General features: G+C 31.0%; 1 protein-coding gene across 1 annotated transcript in view; it reads right to left on the reverse strand.

The window, feature by feature from the left end:
* Window positions 1–353: 353 nt before the first annotated feature.
* Window positions 354–25,917, reverse strand: part of Prp19 (pre-mRNA processing factor 19) — a 43,070-nt gene continuing 17,506 nt past the window's right edge. The window contains exons 4-13 of the mRNA XM_085817091.1: window positions 13,846–13,903; window positions 13,649–13,732; window positions 9,644–9,705; window positions 9,475–9,552; window positions 8,897–9,013; window positions 8,553–8,738; window positions 7,572–7,797; window positions 4,834–5,090; window positions 4,067–4,128; window positions 354–698 (exon numbers count right to left, since the gene is read on the reverse strand). Of these exons, the coding sequence (XP_085673217.1) occupies window positions 557–698; window positions 4,067–4,128; window positions 4,834–5,090; window positions 7,572–7,797; window positions 8,553–8,738; window positions 8,897–9,013; window positions 9,475–9,552; window positions 9,644–9,705; window positions 13,649–13,732; window positions 13,846–13,903 (1,272 nt within the window). The 3' untranslated portion in view covers window positions 354–556. The remainder of the gene's footprint in view (window positions 699–4,066; window positions 4,129–4,833; window positions 5,091–7,571; window positions 7,798–8,552; window positions 8,739–8,896; window positions 9,014–9,474; window positions 9,553–9,643; window positions 9,706–13,648; window positions 13,733–13,845; window positions 13,904–25,917) is intronic.

The raw sequence follows: 25,917 nt of genomic DNA on the forward strand, positions 1-25,917 counted from the left end.
CCAAGTGTGGACAATACACGAGTCATTCAGTTTCTAAATTCAATAAATTGCATTTATTACCTCAAGGAACATCCACGTTAATCCTTGAACCTTGAAGGCACATTCAAAAGGTTTGGTTTCGCTTATTTTGATAATAGAGCTAACTTAGCTCAATGAAGGACTGTCATAAACTTTCAATGAGTAAAAAAGAGCAACATCAGTAAAATGCAATAAAACGAGGTATGAAAGCATTATAAAAACTGAATAACTAACACTAAAAGAAATTACAGCTTTTATTTTAAAATCTTCATTCTAACATTCCAATTGCAAAAACAGATGAAAAAATAAAAGAAGGCAAAATGAAAACAAAAATGTTTTGTAATCAAAGTATATGAAAGTTTAATGAAGCATTCAATTTACAATGGCATATGTTATATGTAAATGGTATTACAATGGTAAATGTTTAATAAAACATGATTTTTATAACAAAGGGAAAGAAATGATAGATAATTCATACAATGACAAATCAGAAATTCTCTTCAGTATTTCCTAAAATATGTTACAATCACAGGCTGCTTTATAAACCATAAATTTTTAAAGTCCTATCCATGCTAACAGAAGCTACAAAATGTGCATGCTGTCCAAATCTAACTCCAGTTGCTAGAGCTGTGTGATCAGTAAAAGTCTTCAAATTATCCCACTGCTTGCATAGGTAAATCCTAATTTCATAAAAAATAAATTAATTAACCATTAGTATAAAAATTTGCACAAATAATAAAAAAAGTTCTTAACATGATAAACTGAGGAAACACTGCAAATAGCAGAAAAGGACATAATTTGTCCAAATGAATCATTATTCGGTATATATTATCATTTCAGATAAAACATACACTATTTCACTTTTTCAATACTTACTCCCAAAGAAGGCATACTATATACATGATGTAAATTAAACATTTTATAATTACAACTGCAAAATTATGTGATTTTGTTCCTTTGGTAATAGTTGTATTCAATTTATTACCACATAATTAGCTTTTTTGCACCCACTTTCATAAAAACAATTCTTTGCTAAAATCTAGGGTGACTTTATATTGTTCCTCCGATATCAAATATCCACACAAAACTTTAACTTGGTGTCCACAATATGAACAATTAAGTGCTAATTACAAGAACTGCTTAATACATAAAGAAAAGAAACAATATAGCACTATCCATCCAGTTAATCATCAGACAAACCATGTAATTAATTTGCAGTAGGAATCTAAATTTGGACTGCATTTAACACTTTCGTGCTGACTGTCGCACATACGTACCAACCAGAACTCGCTCATTTCCTGGCCTGGAACATTTTAAAGACTACTGGATGGCGTCCTCTGCCCATTACTTTTGAACTGAATATAATTTTACGATCCTGACCTTCAATTTGATCACATTCTGTACAACACTGGTGCCAGCTGTTGCAAGGGGAAAAGCAAAGCATAAACAAAGTTCGGCTCCTTAACACCCCATGTGATATAAACATTCACGTTTCTGATATCTCTTAAAATCCCTTTCTTTCTACTATGTAGGGTCTTTTAGAGTTACTATGTGGGGTTCTATTTCACTTTGTATTGCTTTTATCACCTATATTTCATGTACTTCCCTTTTTATTTGGGAAAGTCTCGACTTAATTTTATTATGTCAAGTAAGCATTATTTATCAGATGAAGGATATATTCAAATGGTAAACTAACCTATTAGTGACATGACTAACAGTGATGATTCATTTTCTAAAAAGAGAGCGATACTTCCAAGAGATTCTCATATAGACATTTTGTTAAAGACTGAGCTCATTGAGTGTCTGCCTTCCAGATTATTCCAGATTCCAGTGCCAGAGATTTTGTTATTTCTTCTTATTTTATTAATAGTCCTTCTTGTATTTTTTATTAATTTTAAAGCTTATTAATGTATTTTATCAAATAAAAATTTTGGAATAATTTGAATAGGGCTTCTGGAAAACTATTTCTCAAAGTAAACAATTATTTTTAATTATTTTAATATATTTTTATGTAAATTGAAAAGATCATGATAACTTTAGTAATAATCCAAAATTATGACCAAATTAACCAAAAAATTATAATGTTTGTGTTTTTGTGATACCCCCCCCCTAAAGTTAGGTTTAGTAGATACAAAAACCTCTTCCTGGGAGACAACTCTTTTTGACTCCCATCCGTCCCAAAAGAACATCTTGAACAAAGGTGTGCTGTCTCAAAAAGGACTATGAACAAAATTTCTCATCATGTCAAAACATGAAATGATTCAAAAGTATTTAATGCAACTCAAAAGACAAAATATATTACTTTATGCTCTGAATTTTCACTTAAATGCAAAATTTAGATATTGGCAAAAGTATAAGCAGAATTTTACATAAAGACAATGATTAAAAAAATATCTCGAAAAACATAAAGATGGGCAGGAGGGATTAAAATACACAGATTTTATACTAAATAGAATGTGTATGAGGAAATGGTGGTTGGTGTGGTATGAGGCACAGCTTAAGTGGTAAATCAAACAGTTCTGCTAACACAAAGTGTCATTCCTTATGCAGGTTTTGAGTGATATGCATTATCAGTGATATACATTTTATTTATGGGGCTACAGATGAAAACGAAACAGCTTCTCAAAGGAGATACTCGGGAATCTTTCTCTGTATCTCTTGTGAGTAACTGCTATATTTTAGCAGAATCTCATAGACAAAATGCAAGTCAATGAACTTCATATTCATATAGCAATGCACACCATTCAAAATGTGCACAGTAAAGGAGAATTTATGCTAACAGAAATTTCTGACCTACCACTCAATAGCACCCTGTACCACCTGAACATCCTCTTGTGCACACACATCCCATTAAAAAATCAACTTATTTCAGTTCCCTCTACCTGATTTTACATTTTTGCCAGATACCTTTTAATCACCCTGCATGCACTAAAATAGAAGAGCACACCTCTAAATTGTTGAAAGAAATTTCCACCTTATTAAACAAGAAGCAAGCTATACAATCAAGCAAAAAAAAGGGGGGCATTCAAAAATTTAGAAAATTTACTTCATGTTTGTGCATTTAACACATTTATTAATGATACTTTCATAACACAAATGAAAACAACTGAAGTTGCAGTTATCTCACACTATAAATTATATGCTAATCACAACATGAATACATTAATGAATTTTATATCTGCATTCAATCTAGCAACAAGAAAAGTCAGTTTTCTTCTGCCCTTATTTCACAGAAATGAATAATGCAGGAACAATTTCTTTTTATATGATTATTCTTAATATCAATATGTCATAAAATCCATGCATTTATTAAAACTGCTAAAAACTTTAAAGTGTCCTTGAACATTTCCAATTTTCAAGAGATTTTAATGAACTTTTTCATGACAATAGCACGTGTTCTTTTATAAATTTATTCAAACTTATATTCCAATAATAGTTTTACGTATAATTCAGTTACAATATAATTCAATTTTAAGATAAAACTGCATGTTACTAGTTTGATCAAATATTACCAGACAAGATGAAACGAATACAATTTAGGTAACAGAATCATAATATATTTTAATACACTATAAATGACCATTAGCTTAATTTTACACATTAAACTAGGCTAATGATAAAAAGCATAAAAAGCATATCAAATTAGTAGTATTATTCTCCACCCCAGCAATTTCAAAAAAAAAAAAAAAAAAAAGAAAGCATTGGTCTTTCATACCAGTTAAAGGTGTAGATGAATGTATCTTAGCAGTAATCGTTATATCTAGATGATAATAGACATTAAGCTTTTTTTATTTGAAGTATTAAATTTCTGGCAAAATTAAATTCTTAAAGATATTTAACAGAAAACTGAGACATTTAGCACAGCATCAAATGAATTATTGACAGTCAAATAAATTACTGACATAGTCGAATGAATTATTGCCAAATTTCAAACCATATACATAAATAAGAAGCTATAAGATAAAATATAAAAATTTTCTATCCCTAAGTTCTAAAAATCTTATATTCAAATATAATGAAGATAAAAATAAATATTTAAAATGCTTACCTAATATCAGACCCAGCCACTGCAAGGTAAGTTCCACTTTGATCAAAGCATAATGATTTAACCTGCAATATGAATAAAAAATTGAGTCTTGACATCTCTCTCTATATATATGTATATATACACACATACATACCTAAGTTCAAGAGCTAGCATATATATATTCATATGCTAGCTCTTGAAATACCAATCACAAAAGGGGGAAGACACGGAAATCTGTATTAAACAATGACATGTAATTTTTACATATGCACGTAAAGGAATTAAGAAATAATATTAAATTATGCTTTTGGAACTTTTGACTAAAGTTGTAAATTGCATGTCTATTATTAATAAGTATTGAGAATTCTATCAACATCATATTTGAAACACAACAACAAGATAAGTCTTCTATGTACAATATTTCTGTAGCAGTCAGCATTATTAGTTGTTTGGCACTATGTGAGAAAATGAGGTAGCACTATTCCAAATTATCTTTATTACAGAACATACGAGTTACTGATAACATCCTATGCTTCCCCAAAATAAATTATATGAATATACACCAAAAAGCAAAAATTGCAGAGATAGTTGTATCACTTTATAATATTTTCTTTCATATATTTTTTAATTATCCTCTCCTTCTGTAGGCATAAATTAATTTATAATAAACTACAACATAAACTGAATTATTGCAGAATATCACAGTAATTAAAAATCAATAATAAAATACATATTAGCAAAAAGAAAAATTGAAAAGGAAAGAAAAAAATGCATTATTGTAAACTTACTTCATATGCTTCATCAAGAGTAATAGTTTTAAAATTTTTCAATTTTCGTAAATCCCACAGTTTAACAACTGAATCATCAGCAGATGTAGCTAAATAGTATCCATTTTCAGAAAATGCTATAGCAGATATAGGACCAGAATGACCAGGAAAATTAGCAACATTAGCTCTTTCTTTTAAATCCCATATCTTAATCAAAGAATCCGACGTGCCAGTACCAAAAATTAAACCGTCTGGATGAAATTGTGCAGTTGTCAAGGCTACAAATAAAAAGGGAAAAAAATGTTCACCAATAAAATATTAGACTGAATTCATAGAATCCTCACATTTTTTTAAGGACAATACTTTTTTCAACATTCACCATCTTCACTAATTTCAGAAAGACAAACACATAATAACAGAACAAAACAAAAGAAACTACACATAAGCTATTATGATATTATAATCACATATCACAAGGTATATCATTTTATATTATTTCAAAATATATTTAAATAAACTTTATCTAGATAAAATAATGTAGACTTTTGTATGGTATCATATTTTAGCACAAAATATATCTGCAGATGAGCTCTAAAACTTACTCAATAAAAATATTATTAAAAAAAATACATTTAACATAATTTATGATTTACAATCATATACACTGGTGGCCAAATGGATAAGACTGAATAATAGTCATTGCACTCTTTTTTATTTCGGCATACAGGCTCATTTCACATATGTTTCAAGGTCTTTCCTCTGCAATAATGAAAACATCCACTCTTGACTTAAGAAAATGTTTGCAAATGTCTCTCTTCTAAGGCTTCTTTATTTAAGGCTCTTAAGATTTTATTATAATAAATTACTAGATAGTTACATAAATAAAAACTCATAAAATGCATATTAAATGTCATTCTGCTATTAAAAAGGGGAAAAAATGGGATACAGCATGCCTTTTTTCCTTTGCAAATAGCAATAACTTCTTTTGGACTTTTAAGGAATATACAGCATAGCTAGTTGGTTACTCTGGCAAAATTTTTAAGGATTATCTGACTGTAAGGAAAAATGCCTTCCTTAAGAACTAGTTCAAGAAAAAATATCTGATATTTAAATTGCACCGATTAAAATCAAAGAAAGGTCCATTTAGCTAACCCACCAGGAAATATATCCAGAGAGGAATTACCAGCATTATTCTACTACAGGCCCATGACAATTAAAGAATGCTTATAATAAGGAAATGAAAAACTAAAATACTTTACTCAGCTTTAAATTATAAATATCAGACAAGAAAAGTTTTGATTTATTACACTATTTATTCTTCCCTTGTGAAATAAATTAAAATATTTTCAAATAATTTAAAAGAAAAATTTACAAATAATATCTCAAATACAAAGAAATAATTATCTTATGCTTGAAAAATATCTTTGCCCTTGAATAATAAATAAATAATAAATAAAAATACTCTTTGCCCTTGAATACAATCAGCAACCCTATACATAACATCAGACATCAATAACATCCTCATATATAGCAATCCCAGAACATGGGTGTCATGTGAATATATAGCAGGGAAGGGTGGGAAAAAAATGACAACCGAAGTGAAAAGATAAGGGAGTCCAAGGAGTAAAAACACAGAATGTTAAGTTATAAAATATTCTTATTTATGATAACAGTATCCAATAAAAACTTATGAAATGAGAAATACAAATTTTAAAATTTAAGTTTCCAAAATACATAAATTTGAATTAAATATTAAAAAATACTACAAAGTTATATAAAGGTAGCAAAATATAATCTGGATTCATACTCCAGAACATGAAGAAATATGAATGGCAATATTAAGAGACCACAGATATCATGATGTGGATTATGAACAGTTCCCCACACTTGCGACATAAATACAAGTCACTTTCTTCACAAAGGCATATCTACTCTTAAGCAGGTATTTATAATGTGCTTTGCATTTATCAAATAATCCTAATTCTGAAAGCAAACCTTGGTGTTTAATCGAGAAGGGGTGCAATAAAATGAACCACCGAGTAGTTATATAGTTCAGATGCAATTGTTTGAAGTTTATTTTAAGAACCAAATTAATGTAAAATAACAATAAAATGAAGAGTGAAACAGTATTTTCTTCACAGTACACTACTTTACATCAATTAATAAGTAACTCATAGAATTCATTGTGCATATTGAAACATTCCACACATTCTCATTGTTGGTTGCTAGAAAAGTTTCACTCATTTCCTTGTCTGAAACCCAAATTGAAATGCCTGTGATTAGGAGTACATCACAGCTTCTACAAAGAATTATAAAGGAACTGATTTAAGGACAACTTCCAAGAGCTTTGAACATTTTCAAAAAATGTAGCAACCAAAGGTGATTATTAAAAAAAGAAAAATCACAGTAAAAATTTTTTACTGGTAATGCTTATAAAGAATATCTAAAAATTTATTAAACCTTCATGTTGTACTTAAATTATGGCGATACAGATTAGTTGAAAATAACAACAATAACCTATAGTTACAGGAAAAGGCTAACATAAACTTCAGCATGCAGAAATTCTTTTATTAAACCAAAAATAAAAGAAGATAGAAATACTAAAGTACAGTTTATATTCAGCATTTTAGATACACTGAAATGCTTACTTTTAATTACATTTCATAAAGATTTTAAGCTTTACACTATATTAGAATGTCATTATGCTAAAAAATTACACTAAAATTTAAAGAAAAGTTTTTAGAAAAAAAGTTACTAACAGTGCTGAGTTGCAGTATCACCAACTTTAGTCAATACTCGACCAGTACGTAAATCAGAGAATGCCCAATGCTCATCGGTTGAAGTACTGAGAAGATAATCTCCAGTTGCATGCAGACTAAGACCTGTAACTGGACCTTCATGAGCTCTGATAGCCTGTACAGTTTGGGATGTTGGCACATGCCATATTCTAATCATCGAATCTGGAGAAGCAGTAATGACAGTATCCTAAAATAATTAAGGGTTAAAATCAAATAAAATCTTTAATACACAACTAAAACAAGAAATGAATAATCTTCATGACTTTCATCAATTTTTTGTAAAATAAGTATATATTAATACACAGTGAACATCCACATCCTTTATTGAACATTAACTGGTACATATATGAATGTATCAAAATAAGATATTATTTATATATAGGAGAAATATTATTCTACAAACATTTGCCCATAGTCAAATTGGTTTAAGAGGCATAATTTTCCTCAGTACTATCTATTTATCTCATACAGAGGAAATGCATATGGAATCAGTAGTATAATGCATGATTTTGATACCTATTTTTGTTATTACTTTAAATAAACAAAACACAGTATGACTATATATATATATGCGTGTGTATACATTGATGCTTTGCTGATAAAAACCTGGGTAGGGAAAGAATAAATTTTATTAATCAAAATGCTTTTAAATACAAAGAAAATAAAATTAATAACATTGCAGCATTAGAAACACACAGACACTTCTAAATACATCAATCTCAATGTTATCATTCCCCAAAAGAATTTTATTAACGAGAACATCTGAACAAAATGGGAAGGAAAGAAAAAGAATCCTTCACGAGTACGAGAAAAGAAAAGCTTCTTGAAAATATTAGTCATTTATTTTATAAGTTTACATTTACACCTAAAACTATAAAAACATCTCTAAAAAGTTTAAGGATAAATGCCACATACATATTTTCCATTAAAGAAACTACTTACTTCTTCTGGATGATAGATTACAGAAGTAATTTTCTTTGTATGTCCTCTCAAAATAGTAATAACTTGTTCTGTGTCTTTGTTAAAGATGGCTGCATTTTTATCATTGCCACCAGTAAGTATTTTACTAGTATCTGTGGGGCAGACATCCATTGCAAGAATACCAGGTACACTGGCACTATGAAGACCCTAAATTAGAAAAGGAGAGAAGAAAAATCTATCTGAAATAACAACTATATGAAATTCTTTATTTTCACTAATAACTTTTCAGGTCACAAACTAATGTTTAAAAATGCCAAGCTTTTATACTCATATATTATTTTTCAAACTGTATTCATGATACGTACTGGATGAGATGCAAGAGTTTGAAACTGGCGGACTTCTTCAGGCTTTGCTAAATCTTCAGGTACAGATTTACCTCTCTTTTTCCTCTCTGTAGTAAGCAGTGTAGCTTTATCTTGAAGCTACAGAGGAAATCCAAAATTTGAAAATTAAGAAATAATGTTAATTATTTTGCAACATCCGAATAAATAACCTTCTTTAAAAGAAAAAGTTTAAAATATTACAAAAGTGTTTTAGAAAAGGATGAAGATATTCCTATTGACATAAAAATGTGAATAATGCAAAATCATCCATAAATGAAAATATATATTCAAATTTATCTCAGTTACTAATGTAGGTATAACTTCTTTAATTTGCCAAATTATTGTATTATAAGTACATAAAGCCTACAAACTTATTCTCAGTTTTCATAATATATGAGAAAAGTAAATTTTAAACCTGAATAATAAAAAAGTTCATTAAAAAATTAAAAACAAAATTATGACAATATGATAATAACATCCCCCCCCCAAAAAAAGAAAGACAAAATAATTATACACGAGATCAGTATCCTTTCTAATTCACCAAACAGAAATGACTTTACCTTTTGAATAACTTCTGGTGTCATTCCTGCTTCTTCCATAGGTTGATCAGCAACACCACCAGCTTCAACACCATATTGCTATAAAACAAATTAACACATTTTAAAATTCTGTAGATGGAAAACAAACTGTGAGACTAAACACAACATTCACATGAATCTGGTAACTTACAGGTTGTTGAGCACCAACAGGTGCAGCAGCAATGCCAGCCTGAGGTTTTAATGTTGCCAAAGCTGCAAAATGGAATTAAAACATTGAAAAATAATAATGATATGATTCAACTGATTTTAAAAGGAATACAATGAAAACTGTTAAGCACTGAAAAATAATGTCACTGACTTTAAAATGAATAAACTGTTGAAATCATTATTTGATAACCTTTAATGATAGAACACATAAATATGATATTAAATCAACTAACTCTATAACTTTTAAATTCATTACTATGAAAACAAATATTGCAGACGGACAAAATATTATAGATGATATCTCACTTAAAATGCTAATATTTTTTAACTATTACTTTCATATGTTGGAAAAATATTAGTTGAATGAAATAAATACTTTTCTACACTAAGCTTGGTTTTACTAAATAAAATATGTGAGTATTGAATAATTACATGTGAAATAAGAATATGACTGCACTATATGAAGAATCTTTATTTGAGTAAATAACATTTAAAATATCACTTAGCTTGATATGACCATTGAATTTATTCTGAGATTCCATACAGATAATACCTGCTTCAAATAGATAAAATTTAACCCTCAAATAGGTAGATGGTTTAGAATTACAGAAGTAGATAGGCACAACCCTCAACCACCCTCCAAAAAAATTACTCACACATTTTCCCATAGACTGTTTTCAGCAAATAAAAACTGCCATCAAAACTGCAACTGAGCACCAGAGCAGTAACAGACAACTATAAGATCACTAAACATCCATAAGATCTTTGCCTTGCTTTTAGGTAACCACTCAGTCAGACAGTTTAGTTTTTGTAACGAAGGGTATACATTAACTATTATGTCTCTTTTTTTTCCTTGCATTTAAAAAAATAAAAGGAAGGGGAGATTAAAATTTCTTACTTTACTAAAGATAGATTAAAATTTCTTTTCTTCGACAGAACAGTTAGCAGTGAAGAATTTTTAAATTTAGAGGGCTTATACTGGACATTATACTCAAAACATTTAAGATTTTGGATTCAGCAAAATAGTGCAGTAAAAAACCACAATGCTATTTAACTTCACATTTAAGGCAATCTGTGTTGCCTCCAGTTAACAAACAAACAAAAAAAAAAAAAAAAAAAAATCGTCATTTTCATTGCCAATTACTAGTTTCAAATTGTGCATATTTTACAGAAATTTAACTTTTGGGTAATTTTTCCCTCCTATCAATAAAATTCCCAGTCCCAAACTTAAAAACCCCATTCTGGATAGAACTCTTTGGGTACTTACAGGATTCCTTGCCAATGTGGTTTAATTTACACAGGTCAGACTAAGAGAGCCTTAAAATTTTGTATTAAAGAACATGAGGCATATGTTAGAAAAAATTGAAACACAAAAGTCTTCTGTTGTCCTGTGTTGCTGGTCCAAAAATCACACTTTCCATTTTTCTGCAGCCAAACTTATTCAAAAAAAATATATATATATATATTTTCCATTAGTGAATTGCATTTTCTGAAGGCATTTCACATTCAAAAAAATCTTTCTGTTCTAGTTAACGACCTCAACTTCAATCTATCTATACCTTCTGCCTTTAAGGAAATTATGTTTTAGTTTTCTTGTTTCATCAATAGATGGTGTCAGTAGCTTAATCTTGCCAGTAGCTGTCCAGCTATTCTTATCATCATATCTTATCTCATTCATTTGCACTTAAGCAGCTGAGGAGATGGTTCTGTAGTTATACCATCGAAACTAGTCCTGCAAAAATTTACAAATATTATGCTGATTCTTGTTTGACTTTCAAGTAAGCTAGAATTATATCGACAGGGCAGAGCAGTAAGAAAGCATTGTATTCATCTCTCTTTGTTTTCAGAGCTACACTTCTCTGTTAAAATTTTTTTCCATAGTGTCATACTATTTCTAACATTCTCTCTATTCTCTTTAGCAACACTTTCATCATTTTAACTTTTCCCATTGGTGTGCTGGAAAAAAAGGTGATTTTTGTGTTCTCATCTTTTGAAATAGTACGTTATACCGTATATTCAGGGCTTAAATTCAGCCGGAGGACAGCTGAGCTATTTCTTGAATGACACTATAAATCCAGCATGAGCCCCAAATAAGATAAGGTTTGATGTTTTATTTCTATTTATTGTAAATTTAATAATTTATTAACTTTTTACTTATATTGCTATATTTTATTGAATTTTAAATTAATTATTTTAATTATTAGTTGTTTGTTTTTATCAATTTATTAGTTATATCATTTAATTATTTTTTCTCTTCTTCCTGATCGCCTACCATATGGATCTGGTAAATCACATTTTAGAAATTAAGTTCTTGTTTGCAAGTCTTAAATCCACCAAAATTGGGCAATGCAACTGTGAAATCAATCTTTTCTTTTCCCACTGACTCACTACACACTACTCAATCTACATTTGGATTCCAGGTGCGAGTTCATCTGACATGGAAAAGGTTTATCTACAGAAAAATACACAAGAAAATTATTTTTACGATAGTGCTAGAATGATCGTGTGAGAAGCATCATGAATTATAGACACACTGAGTTACAGACAAGGTACTATAACTAGACAAGGTACTATAATAGATGACTACTACTGAAAGAAGGTTATTGAATGCCAAGTTTTAGTGCCAATGGCAAAGCATTTTTCTTGTGGATGATAATATTACACTTCACTGAATAGAGCAATGGAGAATCTCCTGGATAATAGGGATACCCATGGAATCAACTAACTTGTTTGTTACCTGAATCCCAACTCACTGAACACATATGAGATATTATGGGGAGATGAAACTGTTGCTTATAATCTGTTGCTGGAAGACAAAAAGATCTGATTCATGCTCTAAAACAGGATTTCTTAAACTGGGGGTCGTGGAACTTGCAGTAGGAGGGGTGTCGCCAAAATTCTTAGTAGTTTTGATATTTCTTTAACTTATAATAATTTCACAATTACTAAATATTTTTACACAATGTATCTAAAAATAGATAAAGATAAGACAATACAGACAAAGAAAAAAACAAAAACGTTTCAATGCATTCCTTTTATAATATAAATGTTCCTTTTCCTTGCTTTGCACGTGACGCGTGTCATTTCTTCTGTTACTTATTTAAAATTTTCACATTGTTCTGTCTTAAAATTAGAAATTAAAGTAAATGACCTAAAACTGCAATAGTATATTACAGTACAAGTGAAAAAATCGACAGTTTCACTCAAGCGTATGTCGGATTTGCGCAATACCTATAGGGTTCCACAAAATTTTTGTAAATATTACCGGCTCCTGTGGGTCACGAAAAAATCTCAGTGTTAAAAGGGGGGGGTTGCAACTAAAAAAAGTTTAAGAAACCCTGCTCTAAAAGAGAAATGAAACAATCTTTTTTAAGAATTCTTAAATCACTGAGTAACTATGCCACTGCGATTGTTGAATCGCAATTGATGGTGGCTACAATCCCTGCTGAGATGTTAAATTCTCAGAGAATGGTATGCATTTTCATCTATTCTTCACCAATGCCTAATTCTTATGTGTAAATTTTTAGTAAAAGGCTACTATTGCTACTTTAATCTGTTATGCCCAACAGGAAACTGGTTAATATCATGTATTAGGTTTGGAGAAACAGTTTGCGATAATTATCATGTTAGCCTTTTTTCCTTTATGAGTTGAACCTGCATAGTAATATATATATATATATATATTTGTTATTTTTGTTGTTTGTTATCAGTTTTAGTTATGATATCTCTCAAATACCTTCGCCTAAAAATTTAAAAAAAAACATAGCTTAAAAGACAGCAAATCCACTGGAGCATTTTCTACCCAGTACAAAATAGAATTTATAACCTTCTATACTTTTAATACTTTCACCAAATCATTTTATAAATGAGATGTGTTAATATAATATCATATTTTAAAACTTAAAAAGCACTATATCTCTTATGGCCAAAAAATTTAATAAAATTACATACTGAAGTTAATTAGAACATAAATAAAATAGATATTCACCTTCACGAGCAGCAGTGACTTCCTTAGTCAATCTAGCAATAACACGACAGGCAGCATCATGTTGATACAAAGCATGAGATAATTCTGTTTTAAAAATAAATATGCATTAAAAATGACTTAATAGTACACAAAATATATAATTATCAAAGATGGATTAAAATACAAATTAAGAAAATACAAGTAACCATTAAACTCACCTTGACGAGCAGTTTGCAATTGCTGCCTCAAAGTGAAACTGTGTAACATAACAGCATCCTAAAAGAAAAAAAAAAAAAATTAAGGTACTATAAATAAGAACACTGCATTCGTAATAAAACACAAAAAAAAAGGAATTATTTTTATCCTTTGATATCTCTCAAAGGATATGATATCCTTTGATATCTTTGATTGTTATGCTTTGATATCTCCCTCTAAATCCTTTGATATTTTAGGGGGATGATATAATTAACTACTTTAATAAAAGTAATTTGTACATGAACATAAAAAATGGTTATAAATTAATTATGGATACATTAAGATATATCTAATAATAATATCACTGACTTTATTTAAAATATGCACAAAGCAAAATTAATTCAAATTATTAAAAATAATAGTAATGAAATTTCAGAGATAATTTTTAGATTTCCTACAATATGAATAATTTAAAAAGTTCCATCTTACTCATGAGACACATAGACTTAAAATATAGTGCCTTGCACAACAAACATCTTGCAGATCGAATATTTCATATAATGAACTGCATGGCAATATCATTATAATGCCTGCTAAATGTTGAACTGAATTAAGTTTCACTTTTTTTCAAGGTTCTGCATAACATCTACAAAGAGAGGAGAAGCAGGTCAAACAACTGCGTTACCACTAAATGGCAAGCTCACCTTCAGCAAAGCATATGGAAGCAATGGGGCATTTTGCTTGAAGAGAACATGCCTAATGTAATTATTAAGGTCCTCCTCAAAAAAAAAGGAAGAAGTCTAGCCACAGCCAAGCAGTGACATACGAGTTAAACAGAGAAAAAGAATGGTAGACTTGCTCGAAGACAATAACATATACTAATTTATCCTGAGAAAAAAAGAGAAGTTAACCACTTTAAACAACCTCTTAAAACTTGAATCTTCCCCAAAAAGTAGACATGCAAAAAGATCAAAGGTAGGTGAGTTTTTTACCTCTAATTGAATACTGGAAGAACTGAAACTAAATTTAACTGAAAAATTTTGAAACCATACATACAAAGTGTAGTAAACTTTTTCATAAGCAAAGAATTAGTAAATTTCTAGCATTTTTTACCACTAGTGATGTCTTTAAAGATTCTTTTGACATTTTTATGTTGTTTTGAAATTCTGGATTACGATGGGATCCTTCCCACAGCAATTATGGGCAACAGCATTCCAATTAATAAACATCATACTGGAGTGGACTGTAGTCATTATGTCAGGTACTACTATACAAAAACATACATATTTTTAAATATATATATATACAGTCAAAAGTCGTTAATTCGGACACCCATAATCCGGACCTCAAAGCTACAAACTTTCTGCGCATGCGTCGCGTTGACGCATGCACGTAAGACCTTCACCGCTGCGAATTTGCATGTGCGCGTGCGCAAAATACGTTTACGAATGTGCGTTTAATGTATAACGGACGGGATAAGCTAAGCTAAAATTATCTAATTATCTATTTTCGTTAATATTGCAGATTGCGTTGTTCCTTAATCTTCGAATTGGATCCGGATTATTATTTTTTGCAGACTGTTAGAGCAATTTTATAAAAGTAAGCTTGAACTTTCGATTATGTCAAATAGAATTTCCGATATATATTTACTAATATGTAAAGGATATACAAAGCGAAAGTATCTTTCGGAGTCCATTAAACAAAAAGTGGAATTGCTGCAAAAAATGGATAAAAGTATATCCTTTGTTTATCTAAACTTTAACGTTTGTTTATCTAAACTTTGTTTATCTTTAACGCCGCAGCGGCGTGCAATGAATTGGAAGTTGATCTGTCAGCACTATCCTTATCTTAAGGGCAGATGTTTTTATTTTATTTGGCTTATAATTGCTTATTCACTGTAGTATTTCATCTCGTCTTTGATATGATTTAAATCAAATGCCTCGTCATTATAATTCGCTTCCGATAGCGAAGAAAGTGACAGAGGTTATTGAAAACGAAAAAATTTCGATTGACAAATTAGTCGGTATTCTCGACACAGCAATTATAGGACTTGAACAGCGGAACTTTGTAACTGAACAAGAAATTATGTCTGTTTATAGAATTAAAGAGAATGTATTATAACATAAAAAACGAAGCAACTTAAACAACTTACATTGAAAGAAATGTTTAATAAAGTAAACAAATAAATATTAAGCTTTTTTTTTTAATTTTGATAACCTTTAGATCATAATTGTTCTTTATTTCGCAAATTACGGTTTCATATTTTTAATTTTATAATTTCTGCATGCCATTTTACCAGATTTAAACTGATGATCTATAATCCGGAAAAATCGATAATCCGGAATCGCCGAAGTCCCGACGAGTCCGGATTAATGACTTTTGACTGTATATCTTATATGCATTTAGCAAAACGGCTTAACCGAAGTCAAATTTTGCCCATGTCTTAGCTATATACACATCATGACTGTAAAAATCTCTTAATCTTAGAGATGAAGTCAGAACTCTTTTAAATGCCTGGTGATCTGTTTGTTGCATATGCTGTTATCTAATAAACTGAAAATATTAAATCTATCAGAGAGAAAAGAATAAGGTCAGTGGGAGAAAAAAACCAAGCAACTTGTTTTTAAGTTAAATTAAACTAAAATAACATGCCGAATAAAGATTATTGAACATACTAAGGGCCAAGAATGAGTGAATTTTAATAAATTTGTCGGACTAGTTTTGAAATTAAACATTCTTCACCCACAGAAATGAAAATGGTGAAAAAGACGCCGGCGCTCACACAATAACAATGGAACAGGAAATTTAAGAAAGCTCCATTAACAAAAGAGGCAGGACTACTGGTGTCATCAATTGATTAAAAAAAAAAAAAAAAAGAAGAAGAAGAAGAAAAGACCTATGGAACAATTTCCTTAAAATGTTGAAGGCAAAGATGGATTGGAATTTGGATCATAAACTACACCTGAAAAAATTTTATGAATGTGAAACACCACTGGGAAATCTAATTCGCCAATGAAAGATGTTTCTTGAATCATTTTAGCACCAAAAAAATTTTAAATGTGATTTTTTACCACTAATGTAGAGCAACAGGAGATTTATGTTCCTATTTTCCTAACATTCACCTCAGTGCAAAACTGTAAGACTATTTTAACCCCTTAACTGCTGCAGAAAACTCACAAGATTCATTGCCCAGTGCCACGGTTTTTCACACAGGCGTGGGTAGTTATGCGAAGGGGGAAAATAAGTGCAAGTTTTACTTTCACAAAATAAAGAATAAAAGAAAAAAAGAATGCACAAAATTTAATGTTTATAGTAAAAGATGTAAGTATAAGAAAAATGATGTTTTTATAATAAAAAAGATCACTAAAATGAAGTTTCGATCAATTTATTTTTAGACCAGTAAAGTATAATATCAGGTTTCAGTGTTATACCTTGTGAAATCAGTATGCCTAAAAAAACATATATTTCTTCTGAACTGGTTGAATGCCACAATTTTGTTCTTGATTTTTCATTTGCAAGCTGTTGGTTCATATACTCGTCTACAAAACGGTTAGTTTCAGTAACAATATGAAGCATGAGCAGTTCATCAAAATATAATTCAAAAAAGATAAATGGGTTTGAAACATCCGTTATATCTTTCTTTATTCCTGGAACTTACTACAAAAAGTAGATGAAAACAGAGGACACAGAATAAAAAAAAAAAATATGTTTTTCTCAAACAACACCAGCCAATACCGCGCTGTCATTACTTTCCCCGCTTTAGACACATCCCTCTCTTGAATTTCTCCCCACACTTAGAAATAGTATCCTCCTTCGCATACTTTGTCAAGGTCATTGTGGTGTTGCATTCCAAAGCTTTGCGAATAATTTTACGGGTAGCAGCGCAAAGCAAATGGCAGTATTTTGGAAGGGCGCATATATATGCCCAGGGCAGTCAATGCATCAGCTGAGCAAGGCGTATATATACACCTGCGACAGTTAAAGGGTTAATTTTACCAATGTACATTAAGCCACGCTGGCAAAGAATACTGTATGCACACCAGGAATTCATATCCCAAATGTATGGAAAGTCCCAAATGTATGGATCTTTAAGTACGGAAATGGAAATTTTATTGTTAAAAGAAAAAATTATATAAAAGGTATATAAAATGTATGCAGTTTTAGAAAAAATCAATGAAGAAAAAAGAATGACTACAGAATTCTTATTAGCTAAAATGAGACAGTGCTCTTTATTATGTTATTTGAACATCAGACATCCAATAAAATTACATTCCTCGATATCTTGGTGACAATTCAATAGAGTGAGACCTCAGATTACAAATGTCTCAATTTATGAATAAATTATCCAGATAAAAAATGCATTGGGTGATAAATAGTGTCTCCAGTACAAACATTTAAGTTGGCAGTATATGATTTTCCAAGGTGTTTTGAGATAATCTGTGTCACATAATTACCACTCAGAAACTCCTGAAAACATGATTTTAATATTTTCCATTATGCTATTATCATGCACAAAGCCTGGCAGCAAAGGCCTTACAGGCCAGTGAATTTTACCTAGAAGAAATTATGGCCAAATGGGTTTGCAGGCAAAGACTCTGAGCACTTTGATACATAATTTTTATTATCTATAATATTGTACTACTAGGCAAAATGTTGTTGTGTTACTAGGCTAGGTAGTTAACAATGAAAATGTGAAGTTACTAAATGATGAACAAATGCCCCTAGTTCTCTGATCTATGAAATTTCTGGAAAATGAGGTAAAATTTTGAAATAAAGATTTCAGCCTGATACAGAAGTAGAAAGCTACAACATAAGCATTTTTAATGACACACTGCCTTGAATCAGAAGCGATCTCTTATAGTTAACTAATGTTAATTGCTAATATTTTTTACAAGTTTTGTGTTAATGTTTTTTTTTTTTTTTTTTTTTTGAATAAACTACAACATACAAATGCAGTGGCAGTTTACTAAATATACAAGTACAGTTTACAAATAAAAATTTAATTATTGTCCAACAACAAACAGCTAATAACCAACTGCTAATAAAACTCAATCAAACAATTGTGATTTACATTCTTCTGAAGCCTCTGATTGAATGAAGATGAATACATTTATCCAACTATCCTACAGCTATTGCATCAAAATATTGAGTTATAATGAAAGTTTCCCCACCATTGCAAATACAATCTGAGCAAACAAGTTTATGTCTGTATGTTAAATCATATTTTATTACATGGTTTTTGGCATTTCAAGGAAAGAGACTTACTTTAGAACACTGTGTTATGAAATTTGTAAAAAAATATCGCCATCATTAAGTACAAGGTATCTGAAAAGGAACTATCATGCTACTAGATTAAAACAATCATTTACTTCCAGTTCTGTTGCAAAAAATCAACTACAGAATGTCACCAAATCATGTGTACAGTTTTGGTACTAATATTATATCATATGACTCTGTTATGGTTTAGTACCGAAAGTTCAAAAACAAGGACTATGACATTCAAGAAGCAGAACGCTCTGGCTGGCCTACAGATGTTGATGAGGGCTGCCTGCGAGAAGTTGTGGAAGAAGATCAACATGCAACCACTCAAAAACTCACTAAGGAGTTAGATGTTAGTGCCATGTCCATTAGTCGCATTATGCATCGCACAACATAATGTACAAGTTCAGCTGCTGGGTGCTGCATGAGCTGACTCAAGCAGATAAGGACAGACGTGTTTAGGCCTGCATTAATCTGCTCAAATATCAACGCAAGGACAAAATTCTGGACTGGATAGTCACTTGTGATGAAAAGTGGATTTACTAACACAAGCCAAAAAGGAGGTTAGTCTGCACTAGGGAGCCTGTCAGCAGCGTCTCAAATCGCAACTTGACTAACAAAAAGATCATGCTTTGTATCTGTTTACATCTGGTGGGATTATCCACAAAAAGTAGCTGGAAAAAAGGTCAGGTTATAGTAGTAACAGTAAGGTGTACAGTGAGATGCTAGTCCATGCTGATGCTGCTATTGAGGAAAAACATCGAACTGAGTTTCAGCATAAAAAGGTAATGTTCCATCAAAATAATGCATGATCATGTGTGTCTGTACTCACCAGCTGGACTCTATGGGATTTTTTGCCACACCCAGCATAAATGGGTTGAGTGTGCTGCATTAACTATGAGGCCAATTGTTACTGGCCAAGAAGGTTGCAACACACTGGCATATTACATTACACCCACCATATAGCGCCGACATTGCTCCTTCAGACTTCTACCTTTTTTCACACCTGCAGGTACATCTTGTTGGTGAACTTCCATTATGCACAGGACGTCCGAAATAAGGTTGGTTTGTTTTTGGACTTGCCACCAAGTTTCTAGGGCAAAGGCTTTGAAAAACTACCAAAACGTTGACATAAAATCATAGATTTGGATCGTGATTACTACCTACACTAAAAAGCACCGCTTTCATTTTTTTCTAACCTTATTAAAAACATTTTTTGGTTAAAAAACTTTTGTTACAACCAGATAATTATTTCATTAGATGCCAGACATTAGTTTCATTTAGCCCTATCAAAATGCTGTTAGTAATGACTTTTGGTAACTGTTGACTATATTCAAATGTTATAACTTATGGGTTTGGAACTGTGTTAATGGCAGTTGGACGACAAACTGCTATTGACAGTTACCAGCAGTTATTAAAATTCAAAATTTTTCTCTACATATGAATAAAATACATACTATTGTGCATAAAATCTATTAGAAGGATTGCAAAAAATACGCTTAGAATTAAATTTAACAAATTCTAAATAGTCTTAATTTTTCTATTATTATTGTAACACGATTTGTCACACAGGATGTGATGCATTCAAATATTATACAATACAAAGTCCGTAATCCGGACTCGTCGGGACTTCGCCGATTCCAGATTAGGGTTTTTTCCAGATTATAGATCATCAATTTAAATTTGGTAAGATGGCATGCAAAAATTACACAATTAAAAATATGAAACTGTAACTTATGAAATAAAAATCAAAATTTACAAAAAAAAAAGCTTAAAATTTATTTGTTTACTTTAGTAAACAAATAAAATTTTTTTCTAGACTTTCTGAACAAAGAAAGACTTACATATTGAGAATTTAACACATTTATGATCAGAGTTGAATCATAAATTTCATAAATAAACCAAAAGAACCATCAATATTATAGATTTTCACTAATTTCTGTGAAGGAATAGCATATTCAGAGAACAAGTTTCATTTATTGGATTTTTTTATGTAACTCACAACATTTTGTTGAATTTCTATTAATATTTCTATCAAAAATGTTTTTAGTCTGAAATTTCAAGAATGTTACTTTTTTATTAACCTTCTGGTAAATATAAGTTTACGACTATGTATCCTCCAATCGCCAATAGATGGCAGTAGTGTTTATTTGTAAAAAGAAACTGTGATGTCATAATTATGTATATCTATTAGTTCGTCAATACAAGTTGTATGGAATAACGCTCTCTGTTTAGTTCTTTAAATTCTAACCAGTCTGATTTATAATAGACTTACATATATTTTGCTTATGGTGCCTCCATACCGGGGTTGTTACGAACCAGAAAAATCGGCAGACTGAATATTTCAAAAATGAAGGGTGTTCTTGAAAATTTGAAAAAGAAACGATCGATTGTAAGGCAATTAAATGTGAAACTGATAACCAAAGTCGAAGCAAATTTAGCAAATAATATTCTGCTAAATGAAAAAATTGAAATAATCGAGGATTTGTATGAACAGTAAATTGAGAAAGATCAATGAACTGAAAAGTTTAGATTCCAAAATCGAAACAATAATAACTTCGGAGGAGATTGAAAATGAAGTTACGCTCAGTAAAGAATACCATGATAAAACTGTTATATGGAGAGGAAGAATGCAACGATTTTTGAAAAAGAATTTGGAATCTTCTAGAACAGTTCATCAGAATGAAATGACTAATGTTGTACTTCAAGATGAAACGAAAGCAGTGAAGTTACCATGTCTGCAAATCGGAACTTATTACGGAGATCCATGTAAATGGTTGGAATTCTGGAACTAGTTCGAAAATACAATTCACAATCATAGTGAATTTAGAAAAACTGAAAAATTTGTGTACCTAAAAATCCATACTTAGTAGTAATGCTTTAGCTGCTATTTCCAGTTTCACCTTAAGTGACCAGAATTATGATTCCACAACAGAAAGCCTGAAAGAACGTTTTAGAAGACAAGATGTTGTCATCACTTCACACATGAATAAATTATTATCTCTTGAACCAGTGGGGAACATTTCAAATGTTAAAGAACTGCATAAACTGTACGATGAATGCGGAGTCGACATTCGAAGTTTAGAATCGTTAAATGTTACTTCTGGAAGTTATGGAAGCAGGATTTGATATAAAGGAACTTATAGAATTCTTAAAAAAGGAAGTTAACTGTCGAAAAGCTGCAAGTTTACTGAACTATGTGAAAACGAATCAGAAACCATACATTCATCAACATGAACAACGCACCAAAGCTTATCCGAATTATAAACCGAAAGTTCCAACTGCTTCAGCTTTATCAACGATTGGATACAAATGTATATTTTGTGATAAAGAAGACCATACAAAATATAACTGTACAGAAGTGAACTCTGAAGAGAAACACAACATTTTGAAACGTACAGAAAGATGTTTTCTGTTGTTTTGGATGTAAACATTTGGTAATCAACTGTAAGAACAAGCAGTTTTCATGCACAAATTATTGCGGTAAACATCATGAAAGTGTTTGCATAAATCTCACATCAGCTGTCTACAGTGTAAAAAATAAGGAAACCGAAACACTGGCGGAAATTGTTCAAAATTCTTCTGCCAAAACTGGGTAGAAAAAAGAATTGTATTTTGAGGTGTCTTCTTGACGGCAGTAGCCAAATCTCTGCAATTCGAGAAGATTTATGAAGAAAATTACAATTACCAGTGGAAGGAGAAACTGTTTTAAAACTGCATACTTTCGGTGAAAAGATCAGGAAGCACTGGCATCGAAAGAAAGTTGAACTTACTCTCTGAAATATTAATGACCCTGAAAAATACATAAATCTCGAAGTCATCAAAGTACCTGTCATAACAACAAATGTGGATATACGGGTACCAGATGTTGAAATAAAATCTATTTGTCATCACTTTGACAGACTGCGGTGCCACCGATGGAATGAGTCATACTTCCGTTTTAATCAGCGCAAACATTATGTGGATAATAGCAAGCAAAGAAATAAAAATATTAAGCAGAAATGCCCTAGCAATGAAAACCTTGTTTGGGTGATGTGTACAAGGCATCAGACTTTCAAATCCATGATGCATGTTTAAACGAAAGAGCAGAAGAGAAACTTCTAAAAAGTGTCGAATTGTTTTGTTATATTGATTCTATAGGAATTACAAATATTTCTGATGAAGAACAAAATGAAATGGCCTTACAGATATTTAACAATTCAATTACACAAAAGGGTGATAGATATGAAAATAGACTTCCATGGAAAGATGAGAAAGTGACAATTTTAAGAATGCTGAAAGATAATTTTTAAATCTGATCGAACAATTTAAATCAAACTTGAACTTTTATGTGCAATATAAAGAAGTGATTGACAATCAGTTTAAGGAAGAAATCATAGAAAAGATCAATTTTGGTACGCCATGTGGGAAACGAACTTATTATATTCCTTACCGTGCTGACATCCGTGAAGATCATAATTCTAAAAAACTTTGTATTGTTTATGATGCTTTTTTAAAGGGAAAAAAATCATTGAATCTCTAAATCATAATTTACTTAAATGACCAAATCTTCTTCCTGAACTTTTGAAAGTTTTAATAAATTTTCGATTGCATCGAACTGCATTTACGTCAGATATTCAGAAGGCATTTTTGCAAATTTAAGTTGCACCTGAAGATCGGGATTCAATGCAATTTTTGTGGATTGATGAGAATTCAAGTTTATCGGATGCGTCGTTTAATTTTTGGAGAAAATCAAGTCCATTTTTGCTGAGTGCTTGCATTAAGCATCATTTAAAGAAATTTGAAAACATCTATCCTAGAATTGTAGAAAAGTTAGAAAACTTCATGTATGTTGATGAGTTTATTTGTGGATCTGATATGGAGAAGGAAGCTATACAAATATATCATGAAGCCAATGATATAATGAAAAGGGCATTAGGGACTCTGACCACATGGAATTCAAATTTGGATACTTTAAAGAACCAGTACAAATAAAGTAACAACTTCATTAGCTCCTGATTGTGATTCCCCCTCAAAGATTCTTGGACTTCAATGGGATACTAATACGGATACCTTCTGTTTTAATGCTCAAGACATTATTGATTTCATCCTGTCAAATGACAAAACAAAACTTGTGTTTTGAAAGCCGCTTCAAATATCTTCGATCCTGTTGGGTTTCTTGCTTTATATGTTATTCAAGCAAAAGCTCTGTTTCAAGATTTATGGCTGAAAGGTATTGACTGGGATGAAATTATCCAACCAGAATTGCAAGACAAGTGGAACAAATGGTATAGGCAATTATGTGATCTACCTAATATCCAGATACCTCGGTGGTATTTTTGTGATGTTGATGAAGCACCTGAAATACTGGAACTACGTTGTTTTTGTAATTTATCTCAAAGTGCTTAAGGAGCAGAAGTGTACGTGAAATTCCGTAGCTTAAAATATCCTGAAGCAAGTTTAGTGACAGCCACGAGCAGAGTGGCTTCCCTGAAAAAATTATCTTTACCAAGATGAGCTTATGGCAGCAGTGTTAGGTATAAGACTTGTAACAAAAGTTTGTATGCATTTTCCTCAAGCTAAGATTCATTTATGGACAGATTCTCTTATCGTGCTTCACTGGATAAATAACTCACCACTGTGATAGAAAACACTGGTACAAAATCAAATGTCAGAAATTCAAGATAAACCATCCTCGAGTACATGGCATCATTGCCGAAGATCAGAGAATCCTGCCGACAAAATCACAAGTAGTGTTAAAGTGAGTGAGCTTGTAGTAGATCAAGTGTGGTGGCATGGACCTCCATGGCTTCACTAAGATGAAATAAATTGGCCTAAAGTGAACGAGCATTGTAACATAGTAGATAGTGCTGAAGAAAGAGTTGTGACTCAAGTTACCAGCAATGTTCAACCTGTGTTAAAAACAGAGAACTTTGGTGACTTAGTTAAACTTTTAAGAGTCACGTCATATGTAGTTAGATTCATTAAGAATTTGAAGTCACAAAATAGAGTGATTGGTCCTGTGACCCAAAAATGAAATACGTAATGCTATGTGTTATTGGATTAACTTATCACAAGGTGAGTATTTTTTTGCAGAATTAAATGATGCTAAATGTAAAAAAACCATTGTCTCAAAATTCCAAATTGTTTGGGTTAAATCCAGTATTGGATGAAAAAGGTTGTGCAAGAGTCGGAAGTAGATTAGTAAAATCATCATTAGATGCCGATGAAATTTCCTCTAATATTACCAAATAATTATTTTTCGTTTAATTATTTTAAACTCTCATGAAAAGGTACTTCACAGTGACACAAATGAAACTTTAGTGCAAGAGGGAAATTTTGGATTTTAAAAGCTAGACATTTTGTAAAATCTGTGTTACATGATCGTAGATTTTGTAAAAAATATAATGCTAAAGCTGGACAAAAGATATTGGCTCCTCTTCCTGCTGACCGAGTGGAGAAGGCTCAACCATATGAGGTAAGTGGCCTAGATTTTGCTGGTCCTTTGTATTTAAAAGATTGTACAAAATAGCACATCTCATTGTTTACCTGTGCAGTGACTCAAGGAGTCCATCTAGAATTGTTATCAAATTTAAGTACAGAGTGTTTCATTCAAGCATTGCATAGGTTTTTTGCATGTAGAGGTATATGTAGAGTTATTTATTCTGGCATTCTAAGACTGCTGATCATGAATTAAAATATTTATATAAATTGTGTAAAGATGAAAAGGTTCTAAATTTGCTTGGAAAAAAATGGGTTTGAATGGAAATTTATTGTAGAAGGTGCTCCTTGGTGGGGTGGATTCTGGGAACATTTGGCAAGATCTGTAAAAATTTGTTTAAAACATATCTTAGTTA

Source organism: Stegodyphus dumicola, chromosome 5 (assembly GCF_044657685.1).
Source record: "Stegodyphus dumicola isolate Sdum_Otavi_A_Nest chromosome 5, ASM4465768v1".
NCBI lineage: Eukaryota > Metazoa > Arthropoda > Arachnida > Araneae > Eresidae > Stegodyphus > Stegodyphus dumicola.